Below are 16,370 nucleotides of genomic sequence, written 5' to 3'. Positions count from 1 at the left end.
CCTCCCTGCTCCTGAACTCCTCTTGCCAGGGTGGGTGAGAAATGGCCCTTAAGCTTGTCATTAGTCCACCACTTAAGGGGGTCAATGGGGGAAAGGCTGGGCTAACCTGCCTGGGTTTCGTCCGTTCCACCATAAAATTGCGGGAGAGGCAGGAGCCCAGTGGGTAGGTCATCTGAGGAATTTTACAGGTCCCCCACCACCTCCCCCTCCACCCCGGTGCAAACCCGCTGGCGGGGGAATGTAAAATTCTGCCTTTTATGTCAAATGCTAATAAGCATTCAGCCCTAATTGCAATCAGTAGGTCTGAGTTAGGTCACTTGCTGTGCCTCATAGTGAGCTCAGTGTGATAAGGATCGAGAGCAGCCAACCTCTAATGTTTCACCATCAGTGACAGCACTTTCCACTATCTCACCTCTGAGTCACAAGCTTCTGGGTTGAAGTCCCACCCCAGAATTTGAGCACAAAAATTAAGGCTGTCACAGAGCAGTACTGAGGGAGTGCTGGAGTGTCGGAGGTGCTGCCTTTCAGATGAGGTGTAAAATGAGGTCCCATCTGCCCACGCAGGTGAATGTAGAAGATTCCATGGCACAGTTCCGAAGAAGAGCAGGGAAGTTATCCCCAGTGTCCTGGTCAATATTTATCCCTGAGACAAAGTCGCAAAAACAGATTATCTGGTCATTAGCACATTGCTGTTTGTGGGAATTTGCTGTACGCAAATTGTCGGCAACTTTTCTTACATTATAACAGTGACTACACTTCAAAGTGCTTCACTGGCTGTATAGCCCTTTGAGATGTCCAATGGTCATGAAAAAGACTTTGGCTGGAAAATTCCAGGCCCTCCCGCCGGCGGGATCTCCCAGTCCCGCTGAAGTCAACGGGCATTTAAATGTCTCACACGTCCGCCGAGGGGGAACCCGCCATGGCAGGGCTAGAAAGTCCCGGCCTGTATAACTGCAAGTCTTTCTTTTTTCTCTTATCATTGCCTTACTCTGCGCACACCCTCTCTAAACCCCTTTGCCTCACTTGCTGTCACCACTCCTTCAAATGCTTCCTGAAAACACATTTGCTTTTGTCACCTTTGCTTTCCACTTGTCCATCTTCTATGAAGTTCCATGGGACATTTTTCCAGCTTAAAAGCATTAAATGAATTCAAGTTTGTTTTGTTATGATGTAAGTGTTGCTTCACTCCTCACATTAAAAAGATTTCAGCATCGCAGAAAAGATCTAGAAGAATGGTTCCAGGGGATGAGGGACTTCAGTTGCATGGATTGATTGAAGAAGCTGGGGTCATTCTTCTTAGAGAAGACAAAGTCGGGATTGGATGGAAGTGTTCAAAATCATGAAGGGTCTAGACATGATAACTAGAGAAAAAGTGTTCTCATTGGCAGAAGGGTCAAGAACCAGAGGACGCCAATTTAAGGGGATTGGCAAAAGATCTGGAACACACGACATTAAAGAGTAATGGAAACAGATATAATCGAGGCCTTCAAAAGGGAGTTAGATAAGCACATGAAGAGAAAAATTTGCAGGGCTATGGGAAAAGAGTAGGGAATGGGGTTATCTGAGTTGCTCTTGCAGAGAGCTGGCACAGACACAACAGACCCTGCCTCCTGTGATGTAACTATTCTATGATTGTCAAGTCCAACGATCTGCCTGGCCCTGGGCACATACAAAATGTGCCTTTTTACTGGGCAGGAGTTATACCACACAAGGGTGAAGACCAAATGATGTGAGCTGGGCACCATTTCCCAGCTTTTGGTTATAGAGTTCCTGGGTGTCTCGACCTGAATCAGTGACCTGATTCCTCAGTTATAATGAGTCTTGCATCAATTCACATTGATGCAAAGGCTGTAGTATATTGTCACTTCGTAAAGAGATAAAGGAAATACTGAGGGAGATGAAAATCTAAATGTTAATGGAGGAGGCAGTTACACCTGCAAAATGGGGCTCGCAAATTATCACACGTTTAAGTCCCAGGTCTTAACCAAGCCAGGTATTCGCCCCAGTGACTGGGTATTCAAGAGAACTGCTGACAAAGCTAGTGCACAATCTGCTTACACCCTTCTTGTGCAATTCAAGAAACTAGAGATTGAAACTGCACCAGTACCAAGGAAACTGGAAAACATTATAAAACAAATACTGCCTTTTTATCCACTGTCGCTTCTGTCTTCATCATGTACACGTGAAAGACTTATTGACATTCATGAAGACATTCCTTCAGCATGCGTTGGGTGAATTCAACTAAGAGACTCCCACTTCAGTCCTCAATTGTCCTTTATTTAGGGTAAACTATTTCAGTTAGTTAAAGCAGTTGTTCAAAAAGAACGGTTAAATTTGCGACAAAATAAACCTGTGGTAAAATGCATTATTGAGGCCATCCTGTGAATATTAAATTTAGCATAACACTAATGCAGAAATCAGGCAGCACTTTGCTGATATTATTGACATTGTGCAATGCCAGTGAGTTAGATTCCTGTCATTATTTATTCCTATACAAATAATGATTCATAAAGCAATGCTTCACCTTGGCCTGCTAAACCAATGTATCAACTAATGTTATTAGCGATATGATAATATTATCAAGACTGCCTCTCCAAACTCTCACTAATTCAAAACTAATATAAAACACTGAAAAATAAAATAGAGCTGCAAATGTTGGAAATCTGAAGTAAAATCAGAATGGAAATAGATGGCAGGTATCAGCATCTGAAAAGAGAAAATGATTCATGTTTTGGGTGGGCTCTTCAAGAGAACTGGAAATTGGGGGAAAAATTATCTTTTTTAAACAAAATAATACTTAAGTAACTCATTTATCTTCCAGTTTCCAGATATGGTAAGGGCCTGCGCTTGAAATATAAAAATGTCAAAACCATGCTGAGTCATACAGGACTGAACACCAGAGTTTGATCCCTAACCTGTGCTGTTGAGCTAGCTGACTCTAAATTGGAGTGCAACTAGGGCCCTACAATTAGCTTGAGTGTGTTTGTGCTAGGGAAAGGAGCATCAGACATGGCAATTGAGAAATATTCATACAGCCTGATTTTAACTCACTGTGTAAGTACAGTGCGTGGAGGTCAAGGTGAGCCACAAACATTCCTGTCCCCATTGCATGACAAGGAGCTTTCGACCAGATGAGTGAAAGGAAAAAGGACTTGCTGTTGGTTAAGGAGGCCTTAGGACCTTCCATTGGCGAAGCTGTTGCAATTCAAGCCAGAGCTAGTTGTTGGCAGCAGAATTCTATAAACATTTTAGATCTTGCTATTTGTACCTTGAGTTACAGTACATTGCATTTAACGTTTTGTGACAACTGGTCAACTATCTCCAAAACAACTGCTGCAAAGCAAGATTTGAGTAGTTAAGAGAATGAGGATAATATCAGAGTTGTGGATGCTGGGGCTATGAAAACAAGGCAGCCGGGTTCTTAGCTCCTTATTGTTACAGTTAGAATGGAGCCAAAAAGTATAACATCCCCCATGTTCTCCATGGTGTGCTTCTTAGCAGAGAGAATATTTTGCTTATGACACAACAGCCACGTTTTTGGGGAGGAGTATCAACACCCATGGCAAGTATTGTGTTTTGAGCCACATAAATTAAATAATTTTGAAAAGTTCAGCCATGGCATGGATAGACTTTATGATAACCATCTTCAGTAACCGGGTTATGGTTGGTTTTTGCCAGAATTTCAGTGGCCATCCCATTTAATAGAAAAATGTTGTTCTACAATGATAGTACATTCACCTGGGAAACATAATTCGCTGGTGAAAATTATCTTTAGGATTCAATCTGATGGCCCCCTTTGATAACAGTGCTGATGATGGTATCCTCAGCTTTCATAGCATCTAAGTGATGCCAATATGAGGTAAACCTATATAGATCCCTTTGGGGGCAGCATAACCTGCTAGCACAGGTGCTGTGGACAGGCTGAGCCCTGAGTCCACCTGTGCAGGCTAGTAATACAGCCTGTATTATTTTCAACTTCACCACATACAGTAGATGGTAACCTGACAGACCCAATTGCATGCTCACTGTAGGATCCGCCTGATCAATGGAATGGACATTGGGCACGTTCAGTGAAAGGAGGCAAATCTGCTCTGCTAGGTTGGCGCCCAGGTGGCATTTTAAAAATTACCGACACCGCATTTCAATTCCTGTTCTGTACAGGTTTTCCTCAGCCGCAGAGAGGGTTTGGGGTCACAAATAAAATCACAAACCACAACTTTAAAACAAGGGTGCACAGCTACCCATGGTTTTCAAATGGCTGTTCTTTTTTAAAGAAGTTTGGTAATATAAAATGAATACTGGCAATTACGTGGTATAATACTATCTCTATATTTAACAATCAAGGTTAAAGTACTTGCAATCATGAAAGCACATCTGCTTTATTTTGGGATTACTTTTAGTTAAACAAAACTCACTTAATAATGAAGTAGAGAAGCTTTATGTGTTTATATTTACAGACACACTTTTCCCTGCTAACGTAGAGCTGTAAAAGCAGAAGCTGGAATGTTTGTCCTTATAACACTTTGTCCTTAAAGGAGAACTACCTTTATTAAAATGTGCCTTGCGTAGTTTTTTTTACTGGTTTCCAGAACATTTTTTTCTTTTTCTTGAACAAAACTTTGAGTAACTTATAAAACTAAATTATAATATTATTTCTATGTCCACAACACTCCAGTCCTCGTGGTGCCCACCTGCTTTTGTTATGAAAATCTGTCATGAAAGTAATAAATCCCAAGTGTTATTTTTAGCCCAATGCTTTCTCCAAACTAGGAGTTGATAGTGTAAGATAAGGTAACCATTCTCAGTGTAGAGATTCGTATACTGGGAGTATGTATCCCCTCACCTCAATTTTCCACCCATTAAGATGGCTGGATGAAACACCATTCTTCGTGTAGCCATATTCCCGATATACGTTCCTGACAAACTGCATTGAGAACACTGAAGACTTAAGTTAATCCTTTAACATTGGAAGAACTTGCACGCTTTGGAACTTTAATTCTTCCCATTAATAAATATGCATCTGCACTGGTCAAACCTTTAATAACCTTGTGAGGATTGTCGATGATCTAACTGATAGCAAACCAAAGCAAAGTATAGAATGTGTCATTTTCCATTTACTTCCAGCAAAATACAGACTACATTTGCAAATGTTTTACTGTTTCGCTTTGGCATATTCCCATGATTTCACTGCTGGACAGTCTGATAACAGCATTGCTTTTCCTCCCCTCAGGTTGCATCGACAGAAGTACACTTTGGACCAATGAGGCTGACACAAGATCCTTTTCAGGTGAAACCTTTAGGTGCTTGACATTTGTACAGTTGCATGTAGGCCAGTAGATAACTGTGCCAATGGTTTCCACCTCCTGCTCCCGATCCCCAGCTGTAAAATATTCCAACTGCAGCAAAATAGCAACACTTCTTCTGTTGTGTCAATGCAGAATCAGATACGGGATCTTGCTGGTCTGTATACTTGTGTATTGCATTGTGCAGAATATTTATCCACTGAAACATTGGAGGAGACCCACTCCTGATAAATGTTTATTTCAGGTTTCGCAATCTGGAGGTTAAATTACGATCTTCACTAGTTTTATCAAAAAAGAAGCAAAAGGAAAAGGGAAAGGCAGGGACTGTGATTATCAAGTGGTGTTTGTCAATGTTTGATCTCTCTGCCAGATTTACCCGAAATGCAGCAAACATCCATGTAATTGATTGTGGTGATAGTGATACAGGTACACTCCTTCAAGGCCGTGCCAGATTTTGGATTTTGGCCAAGTTCGGGTCGAGCGCGTTGGGCAGTGGGTGATTCAGGCCAATCCAGGTCAGGGGTCAAGGGTCGCTTGGAGCATGAGAATAGACCTTCGTGCAAGTGAGGAAGGGAATGACAAGTCTGGCATAATGCAGGCCTAGCCAAATTGTCCAGGTAGGTTCATTTTAATTGAGTAAAATATGTAAGAAAAGATGATGCATGGCACATTCAAAAAATGTCTGGTTTTCAGACATTTTTGAGAGAATGTACCTGTATTTGAAATTAGATGCGGTCAGCCTTCTCTCTCTGCCACGCAGGTGAAAATCCTGCCTTTGCTCAAACAACAACGTGCAAAAAAAAAATGCAGAAATATTTTTTCTCATTGATTTTTTTAATCGGAATTTTGTTTGAAAGTATCGAGTGCTGAATTGAAAGATAAAGTATTTCTCAAGAAATAAATGGAATTACATTGAATGTAGTCCATATGGTTGGATGTTGATACTCTGTTGGTATATCTGAACCGGCTGCACAATTTCCCAAAAGAATACAAATATCAGATCATGATTAAGATGTAACCATATTATTATAACAACTATACTGGGCTCCGGTAGAGAGGGATGTTTTAGCCACATTCTGGGAAAAATTTTTAGCTTGGCGGGCGGGCACACACCCGACCTGCTTGAGCGTGAAATGATGTGCGTTGACATCGGGCGGCATGACAGAGTTACATGAGGGGACACGTTTCATTACATTTTTAAGTTCTTTTTTTTTACAACTCTTCATCTCCCTGAGGCAGCTGTGTGCCTCAGGGTGATTATGTAGCGCGCACTCGCGCGCATGCGCGAAGTTCACGCTCATCCCGCTCACCCTCCTCCCTCAGCCCGCACAGGCAGCGCTGAGCACTGCCACTCATGTTTTACGCTGGGCGGGCCTTATTTGGCCCCAATCGCAGGCGGCAGTCGCCTTCCCGACTGCCCCAGCCTGTCCCTGCCGAGCCCGCCCGACAGTGGCAAGATTCTACCCTCTGTTTACTGCCCCCATCAGTACTTCCCATCGAAAGCGGTGTTCTTTTTGCTGATGACACTATCCTCTGCAGAGTAGTGACCTTCCCATCTGAAGGACAAGTGGTTAACAAATAACTGGATGATTTATACAGGACTGAATTGTGAGTATGTAATCTTCAGCTTTGAAGTCACTAACTTTATTTAAGAAAGATTGGTTCAGTCATTACCACTTGCATCTCTGAGTCAGCAGGTTGTGGTTTCAAGTCTTGTTCCAGAGATTTAAGCATATAATCCAGGCTGTCACTCCAGTGCAGTATTGAAGGTATACTACACTGTCAGTGGTATTGTCCTTTGGGTGAGATGTTAAACTAAGGCCCAGTCTGCCCTCACAAGTGGAAATAAAAGATCCTATTCACAGAGGAGTGGGAGGAGGGGATTCCACGGTTCCCTGGCCAAGTCTTATCCCACAAATGTCATCAGTAAAGCAGACTATTTTGTCATGATCTCATTGTTGTTTGTAGGACCTTGCCCAAATTGATTGCACTGCCTTCTTATGTTACAATGGCAATTGCACTGTAGTTCATTCCCAGGAGGAAAAAACAGTGAGGAGAATTTTCTCCCTGTCGTGGGGGGGCTGGGCAGGAGCGGGCGCAGACGGGCGCGCGGCCAATCGCCGCCCACATGGACAGGCCAATTAAGGCCTAGCGTGACGCACACCCAGCAGCGCTGAGCGCTCCCTGTGCGGGCGGGGGGAAGAGGCTGAGTCGGGGCCTGCACTCTTTCGCTTATGCACGCAAAAGAGAGCAGAAATCTCCCTGAGGCACAGAGCTGCCTTAGGGAGATTAGTTTGATTTTTAAAAATTTAAATAAAGAAAGAAAAAAAATTTTAAGGCATATCCCCTTATGTGACAGAGTCACCTGAGCTGGGACATGTCTATGAGTTTTATTAAAAATTTTTACTGAAGTTTAAAAACCTTCATGAAACCTCATCCTGCCCGTGGATGAGATTTCATGATAAATGCAAAGGCCGCCTGGGCTTTTCGCCTGCCTGCCAACCTTAAGATTGGACGGGCAGCTCAGTTAATCACTTTAATTAGTTTTTAAATGGCCTTAATAGGCCTTTGACGGTTGGGCAGGCACACAGCGGAGTCGGCTGCACGCCTGCCGAACTGAGGATCAGAATGACGCGCGGTGATGTCGGGATACACAGCCGACGTCACCGCGCACCATTTTACGGGTCAGCGAGCAGGGCCCGCCCCCACATGCTGACCCGAAGATTCTGGCCAGTAAAAACTGCGAAATAAGAATACTGGTCCGAACTGGTCTTGTAAACTTTAAAATGGAACACCAGTAAAACTGGGAAATAAAAGTACTGGTCCAAACTATTTTTTTCCTTCTGGGTTAGCTGTGAAGTTGGTTGGGACCTCCTGTGGTCATAAAAGGTGCTGTATAAATGCATTTTCTTTCTTTCAATAGAAGCTCTCTCTTCAACCACAATCAGCTGCTTGGCTTAGTAACCATACTTGACTTACAATGGAGTAAACAAATAGCAAGATGGCTGGGAAAACCGGTGGAAGTGTGGGAATCGATAATAATGCTCGGCTATGTTTGTCATCATCGGTATTCCGCAAAACTCCCATCAGCTCGCTGATGCATTATTGCAGCTGTGTTCAGCAAGCTGTAAAACATACATTGGTTTGTGGATTCAATGACTAGTGGCCTAGGAACATGACCTATTCGATGTCAGTGTTCAACTGCATCAAGGAGATATGGCCAGGTTGGCAGCTCTAATAGAAGCTTGTTGATACAAAATTTGGCTCGCAATGCATATGTAAAAAACAGAAGAACGACACTCACATTGCACATCAGCTGAAAGTCTGACAAAGATTGCCAGCAACTAAGCTTTTTTTTTGAATAGCTCTGCGTATTAAGCCCAAAAAGTTAGCTTTTGACAGACGAATTCCAGCCCAAGGCCTTTTGAAATTTACACGATATGCAAAGGGAACAGTACATCCTCTTGCCCTAGTCTCTGATTAGCTGCAAGCATTTCACAGGCTTTTATTGACAAACCTTGATAAAGCCTCAAGGTCCATCAAAGTTGAAAGGAAATATGGGCTAGATTTTTGTGAGTGGGTGTAAAAATCTAGCCACATAAAAGATGAGATAAATCAGGAAGCAGCAGTGATGTCAAGCTTGAATTGGAGGTAAAAAAACAGTAGATTCGGAAGGAACGTGAAGCACTGCCACTTCGCCAGCCATCACACAGGGAGTTCAATTGTTACTGCTAGATTTCAACCTCCATTTAGCACAGCTAAGATCGTTGTAGCAGCAAAATATATGACTGGAGTCACTGTATTAATTTATTGCCACAAATGCCACAGGCTCTCTACAGACATTTATATATACGGTTCCATAATCCAGAATTTAATGCTCTAAAAACCTGAAATAGTACCAAAAATGTTTTTAAAGAAACAATTTAAATTAAGTGGCTGTTTTTTTCTGGCTTCTTGGCCTCAAAATCACATCCAACTTCTATGCCGAGGCAAAGAAATGACTGGAAAAGCTGGTGGAAGAGTGGGAATTAGCAAAAAGCTTGGCCATATTTTCGTTTTTAGCCATGCGTAATCTGCAAGCCCGGGTTGATTTGGTTGTGGAATATTGGGGCTGTGTTTGACAGATTACATAGGAAAAAGACATGTCCAGGAGTCAGTATCGATCAGAGCCATTTAGATCATTGGACTGAATGAGCCTTACCTGCTGCACACTAAAGTCCATACTTATCGACACTGGAAAGATGTTCAGAGGTTGTGTCAATCATTTAAAGGCTTGATTGCGGCTAATATGAGCTTGCTACTTATGCTACAAGACTAGAAAGAAAGGTATTGCACTTATATGGTCTCTTTCATAACCCCAGGGTTTCCCAAACTACTTAACAGCCAGTGAATTACTTTATAAAGTGTAGCCTCTGTTGTTAAGTAGGGAACATGGGAGCCAATTTGCACACAGCAAGCTCCCACAAACAGGAGTTAAATATATGACCAGATAATCTGCTTCAGTGCCATTGGTTGAAGGATAAATATTGGCCAGGACACCAGGGGAGAGCTCCTCCTGCTCATCTTCAAAATTGTGGCATGGAATATTTTACGTCCTCTTAAAACAGCAAGCAGAATTTTCACTGGCCTGACCAGCAGGGAGTGAGTCAATCAGAAATTCCAGTCAAAAGCCGCACAGGCTGGAATCTTCCGTTCTAGAGTCTGAGTTTGGTGGTGGGATTGGAAGTCAGAGTGATTTCTGCTGGGGGGGGATGGGGGGTTGGTGATGGCAGGATGGCTGACCACATGCTGTCTTGCACTGTTCAGCTCATTACCTATACACCCAGGAGGAGCATGGTGAATCTTGTGGCAGGGGCAGGCAGGAACTCGCCGTCCCCACCTTTACCTCATGGGGCTGAAGATCCGGACACCATATTTAAAGGACACCCAGACAGCCGTTCATTCACTGCATGCCAGGAACTCTGGATTCTGCCACGATCAGGATGTTGCAGACCAGACAATGTGTGGCCCCACATTTCAGTGAAGCCTCCCTGGAGATTCGCTTCCAAGCCGTCCAGTAAAGGCAGGAGGTGCTGTTTCTCCGGGATGCCCGCATGAGGCCCTGTTGTCTGACCACAGCGATCTGGATGGAGGTCACAGCAGAGGTTAGCGCCCATGGAACCCTCCAAAGAACCACCCAACAGTGCAGAAGGAGGAAGAACGATCTGCTGCACTCTGCCAGGGTAAGAGGCAACATCTACTCGCTGCAAAGTGACACTCACAAGGGCATCAGGCGAGTGCAGAGGGATGGAAGACAGGATTTTGGGTTGCAGCACTCACCAGCAGATGGGAAATGTGCATAGAATATGAGCCAGTCACATCATGCTCTCAATCTTCTGTCGGGTGCATGACATCCTGCTTGTTAATCACTTACCGGGGAGGGCCCAGCAGCTGCCATAGGCATACACCTGAGCTTATCATACAACCATTGGGGTGACAATCAATTACAGAATCTCAGAATCACACAGTGCAGAAGAGGCCCTTCGGCCCATCGAGTCTGCACCAATGCGTGAGAAACACCTGACCTACCTACCTAATCCCATTTACCAGCACTTGGCCCGTAGCTTTGAATGTTATGACGTGCCAAGTGCTCATCCAGGTACTTTTTAAAGGATGTGAGGCAACCCACCTCCTCCACCCTCCCAGGCAGTGCATTCCAGACCATTGCCACCCTCTGGGTAAAAAAGCTTTTCCTCACATCCCCCCTAAACCTCCTGCCCCTCACCTTGAACTTATGTCCCCTCGTGACTGACCCTTCAACTAAGGGGAACAGCTGCTCCCTATCCACCCTGTCCATGCCCCTCTTAAGCTTGTACCTTCTGTCTTTCTGCAGGGCACAATCATTCACAAAAAGAGGGAACGGCCCAAGACCGGAAGCGACATTCCAGGCATTAGAGTCCTCACTGCGTATTAGGAGCAGGCCTCCGAGATGGCCAGGGAGGAGCAGGACCGTGCCTGTGCTGAAGGTGAGATAGGACTGCCCCATGAAACCAATGAGGATGCTCCCAGTCTGCAGTTGTTAGCTGTGCCCACAGAGTAACGCATTGGTTTAATTAAGGAGCCTGCGTAGGCATTCACTAAATATTTCTTTTCTCTATTCCAGGTACCAGCAAGAAAAGGGGAAGGCCAGCAATACAGATCACCCACAGCCCCATCTTCAACCCCACCACTGAGGAGGATGCATCATCACCTGCACCCTCCACCAGCACAGAGACATTCACCTTAGTAGGTCCATGTCCTAGAGTAGGCTTGGGGTCACAACCTGGTAAGTATATCACAGACATGGGTCCACAGCTGGCGGAGGAAGTGACAGCCAAGGTCTTTGACGCTTGAAGGACTACTGGAGACCAAGCCCCTGGTCAGCCCTGTGCAGGTGGCGAGCCTCTGGACTTGGCCCTAAGAAATATGTTGGAGATGCAGAGTCAGGCAGGGGAACATCATGCAGAGTTGCCAGAGGCCATGTGCAGACTGGACTGAAGACTGGAGGAGTCTGTCCAAGTTCTGTCTGCTACATGGCTCCGCCATGCAAGCACTTGGCTGTCTCCATGGAAAGGGTGGCTGCCAACTTGGTGACCCAAGTCCAGCAAAATGCACAGTGGCTGCCAGATATGCTTGGACCTTCACTCAATCACTCTAGCTATGGGTGCAGTACAGCAGTTGCTAGGCGAGAGGGGGAAGAAGCACCTTGACCTCCGTCCAAGTGCTCCTTCTCCTCAAGGAGTCAGGGAGGTGCCATCAGGCACCCACAGGGAGGAGGAGCGCCAGCCAGGCACCCGGGGGCTTAGTCCCAGGATGCTCCAAAGGTGCCCTGCTGCTCCACTTCCCCTCTGCCAGTGACCCCAATGCCTCCAGCAGTTCAGGCTGAGGAGGGTGCAACTGCACCTGAGCACCCTTAGCAGGCCAGGGCCCTCTAGGCCTCAGGTCTCCAGAGGATGCCCGCCAGAGTCATCACAGTCAAAGGGGCATAGCAATCTGCCTCCACCTCTGTTACGGATGTCGGGGCTGCACCTAGACATAGTGGTAGGCAAAGAAAGACTAAGAAGCTTTGAAGGCACAATGATGGCGTGGGTGAACAACCATTGTTTATGGTTTTGGCACTTGTAAATATATGTTCACTTGCACAGTTTGGGAGTTTCCTGGATTCCATCTTGCTGCTAGTTGCTTCAATGGTTCGGGCATTTAAGGGTGTGGAATTTCTCCCCCTATCAGCATCCAATAATGAACTCTTATAGATTCACTTCTCGCATATTATCAGCACAGTGATCACTCAATAATCCCACATGCACATGATTAAGCACTGCCATCATTTGTGAGTGTGTGGCCTGGCCATACATCATGCAAGCCATTACTTGCAGCTGACCATGTTCTGACTTCTGAAAATGTGTTCAGCAAGGTCATTGCAGCTCCTGTTGTTGTTGCCTTGATCACAAAAAGCTAGCATACAAGTACAACAGGTAAAATGGAAGGCAAATGGAATGTATTTCAAAGGGAAATTTATTTCAAAGGGAATGGAGTATAAAAATAGGAAAGTCTTGCTAAAACTATACGAGGCACTAGTTAGACCACACCTAGAATACTGTGAACAGTTTTGGCACCCTTATCTAAAGAAAGATGTACTGGCATTGGAGGCAGTCCCGAGAAGGTTCACTAGGGGGCTTGACAGGGTAGATGCTGAGAGGTTGTTTCCCCTTGTGGGAGAGTCTAGGACCTGAGGGCACAATCTCAGAGTAAGGGGTCGCCCATTTAAAAGAGAGATGAGGAGGAATTTCTTCTCTCAGCGGGTAGTCAATCTGTGGAATTCTTTACCGCAGAGGGCAGTACAGGCTGGGTTAAGTATTTTCAAAGCTGAGATAGACAGATTTTTAATCAGTAAGGGAATCAAGGGTTGTAGGGAAAGGCAGGAAAGTGGAGTTGAGAATTATCAGATCAGCCATGATCTCATTAAATGGTGGAGCAGACTCAATGGGTCGAATGGCCTACTTCTGCTCCTATGTTTTATGGTCTTATGGTCTTATGGAGATGTGAGTGGATGCCATGTGTACTCAAGAGGAGTTAAACCTACTATGTGAATGGCAAGGAACACTGTAAGTGCAGATTCAGGGCTGGGAGAATGAAGTTCTTCACTGTCATCTTAACATTAAAAAACTAGAGGCTACCCTACATGTTAGTGGCCTTCCTTGGTAATTTGTCATTTTGAGCTGATATGCAGGCTAATGTGCAAGTAAGGAGGCAATGGGCAAGTTAGCCTTGACTACAAAAGAGATTGAGTGTAGGATTTAAGCGGTGTGAGTGCAGTTGACTGAAACCTTTTTCAGACCTCACATAGAGATTTGTTTGGCCTGGTCATCTCCTTATCAAGGGTTTGCAACCAAAGTGCACTGGACCTCATTGAAGGACTGGGGTCTTAGTCCATGAGGTGAGAGAGAGTAGAATGGGCATGTGTGCTGGACCGTGCCAAGGATGGTGAGGCTATCCATGTGAGGCATCAGAAGCTCTAACAGGGCTCTGCAGGGTCCATGCAGGAAAGATGTTTATCTTGGCTGGGGAGTTCACAATGACGGATCACAGTCTCGCATTAATACTAAGGCCATCTAGGACTCAGACTTGTAGGAGTCTCTGCGATTGGAGGTTGCTACCCAGCAACCCATAATTAAGGTGAGGCACACTCAGTGAGTGGACTCCAAAGTAACCTCGGAACCATGCGTCATTTCGATATTCCATTCAGTGGACGCGTGCCAGATGTGGCTGCGCACCCGTCGAACTGCCAGCAGCCTATTAAGGCCATTAAAAAAGTAATTAAAGTTGTTAAGAACGCTGCCCATCCAACCTTAAGGTTGGCGGGCAGTCGCTGAGCCCAAGCGGCCTTCGTGTTTTTCAGGAAACCTCATCCACAGGCAGGATGAGGTTGCCTGAAGGTTATATAAAATAAAAAAACAAATTTTCATAACTTCATAAACATGTCCCAGCTCATCTGACACTGTCACATGAGGCGACATGTTTAAATAAATTTTTACTTTATTTATTTAAAAGTTTTCAAATCCATTCGATCTCCCCGAGGCAGCTCCGTGCCTCACGGAGATTGCTGTGCTCTTTCGCGCGCAAGAGCGCAGGCCCGGACTCTCCCTCCTCCCCCCACCCGTACAGGTAGCACTGAGTGCCACTGGCCACACGTTACACTGGGTGAGCCTTAATTGGCCCGCCCACATAAAATGGCAGCATGCAGCCGAGTGCGAGCAGCGATCAGCTCCACGCCTTCCCCCGCCCACTCCCACCCAACCCACCCGCCATAGGAAAACTTATCCCCATGGAACAGTGTGAAGTTGCAGTTCATATATAACAGATACCCACTAAACCTAACATTTCAAAGTACGTATACTTTTAACCACATGATATGTCACAATTACTGCCAAATAGTATCTCTGGCATTAAAATTTACAAGTGTGGAATCTAATTCCTTCAGATTAAAATTATTGTTTTTTTTTAAATAGGTTTTTAAAAACGTTTCCTGTCTCTTTCATCTCTCTCTTTTAATTCCACCTTTCTTTCTCTTTCTTTATTTTGCTTTCTGTATATGATTTGACATTCAATTGAGCATTCTAACTTCTACTTCCTGGATTAGACTTTTCTTCAAGATCATTATTTAAGGACAGACACATTTGCTCGCCCTGTTCACATAGGTTCTTGGTGCCCTGTGGAGGATTCCATGCTGTTTTGGCTTTCCAGTTACAATTATTCCCAAGCAAATTGAAAGTTTCTATAGGCAAGTGTAGGTGTAATGAATGGCTAACACTACGCGTTCTTTACTGAATCAAAATCTGGATCAAAAGCTGTTTTCTAATACAAAGCATTTCTAGTATTTGTGGATGGACCATTTGCAGCTAAAATATATATGCTGACAGTAGCACATCACAATGATAGTATAATGAAGTATAAATATTTATAGTCTGACTGAAATAGGAAATAATTGTTGCTAAAGTTTAATTTTTGCAGTATGTGCGATACACTGTATGTTAGACTGATGTGCAGTGTATCCATTTAACTATAACATAGCTGTAGTCATTATCACGGCTCCTCACCGTACATTAATATTAGTTTGCTGGTGAAGGAGTTAGACTTGTGAGGGAGGTGAAAGTAATCGAGAGGGAAGTTGTGATTGGTTGGGATTGTGGGAGGGGACCAATTGGGAGGAAAAGAGGGAATGACTTGGGGCTTGTAATGGCCTTTGGCACCAGCCAGCTCCACATTCAGTCAATTGCTTTTTTAAAATATTACCTTCTAAGTGACCATCTTTAAGGATTACAGGTTAGGCTGCCTGTTGACCATATTCATCTGAATGTAGTCAGCTAGATACAAGACAGCCCAAATTTGCATAGGGGCTCTCAAGCAAGAAGACCCTTAATGACATTTGCAAGGGGCCTAATGCCTGTTTCAGGAACGGATCCTGGTCACCCCATTTTCTGCCTTCACCAATATGGCAGGTTGCATGGATGGGTGCCCACTTTATGTGTGAATTCTTGGGTCCCTGTTTCCTCAATGAGCTCTACCATCTGGCCAGTCCATCAGACAGTTTGCATATTCCAGCATCATATTCAAATTTGTGCAGTATTTAGAAGAATGTCTTCTCTGCCACAATCATGCAGTTGACATATATCCTATGGCTCTGAATTTGACTCCATAATTCTAGTGTTTTTGGCACCATGATTCACTGGCAGCTCAATCTCTCTAGTTATGGATCTAAATATTTATACATTTGGAAAACCAAACATCTGCTGGTTCATTCCAAAGGAATAAATATAAAAGCATGTGCAGGACAGATGAGTACATTTCCAGATCTTTGTAGCCATACTTAGAACCCATTATGAATTTGCATAGATATGTGGCAATATAAACATTGACATAAAATGAACTAATGCATTGCTGAACTCCTGTCCCATACTTATATAGATGAATGTTGAAGTTATGTTGACAAATTGATAAATTACCACCTAACTTCTGTATCACATTTCCATGTGTGGGATAATCTCCTCA

At 44.3% G+C, this 16,370-nt stretch overlaps 1 protein-coding gene across 1 annotated transcript in view; it reads left to right on the top strand.

The window, feature by feature from the left end:
- The window catches only part of pde8b (phosphodiesterase 8B), a 298,830-nt gene that overhangs the window by 143,756 nt on the left and 138,704 nt on the right, over window positions 1-16,370 (top strand). Inside the window, exon 2 of the mRNA XM_078563415.1 lies at window positions 5,231-5,287. Coding sequence (XP_078419541.1) covers window positions 5,231-5,287 — 57 coding nt within the window. The remainder of the gene's footprint in view (window positions 1-5,230; window positions 5,288-16,370) is intronic.

The sequence above is a fragment of the Cetorhinus maximus genome, chromosome 2 (genome assembly GCF_964194155.1).
Source record: "Cetorhinus maximus chromosome 2, sCetMax3.hap1.1, whole genome shotgun sequence".
Classification (NCBI taxonomy): Eukaryota; Metazoa; Chordata; class Chondrichthyes; order Lamniformes; family Cetorhinidae; genus Cetorhinus; species Cetorhinus maximus.
Note: the sequence above shows the minus strand (reverse complement) of the source record. Positions and strands in the feature narration are given on the sequence as shown.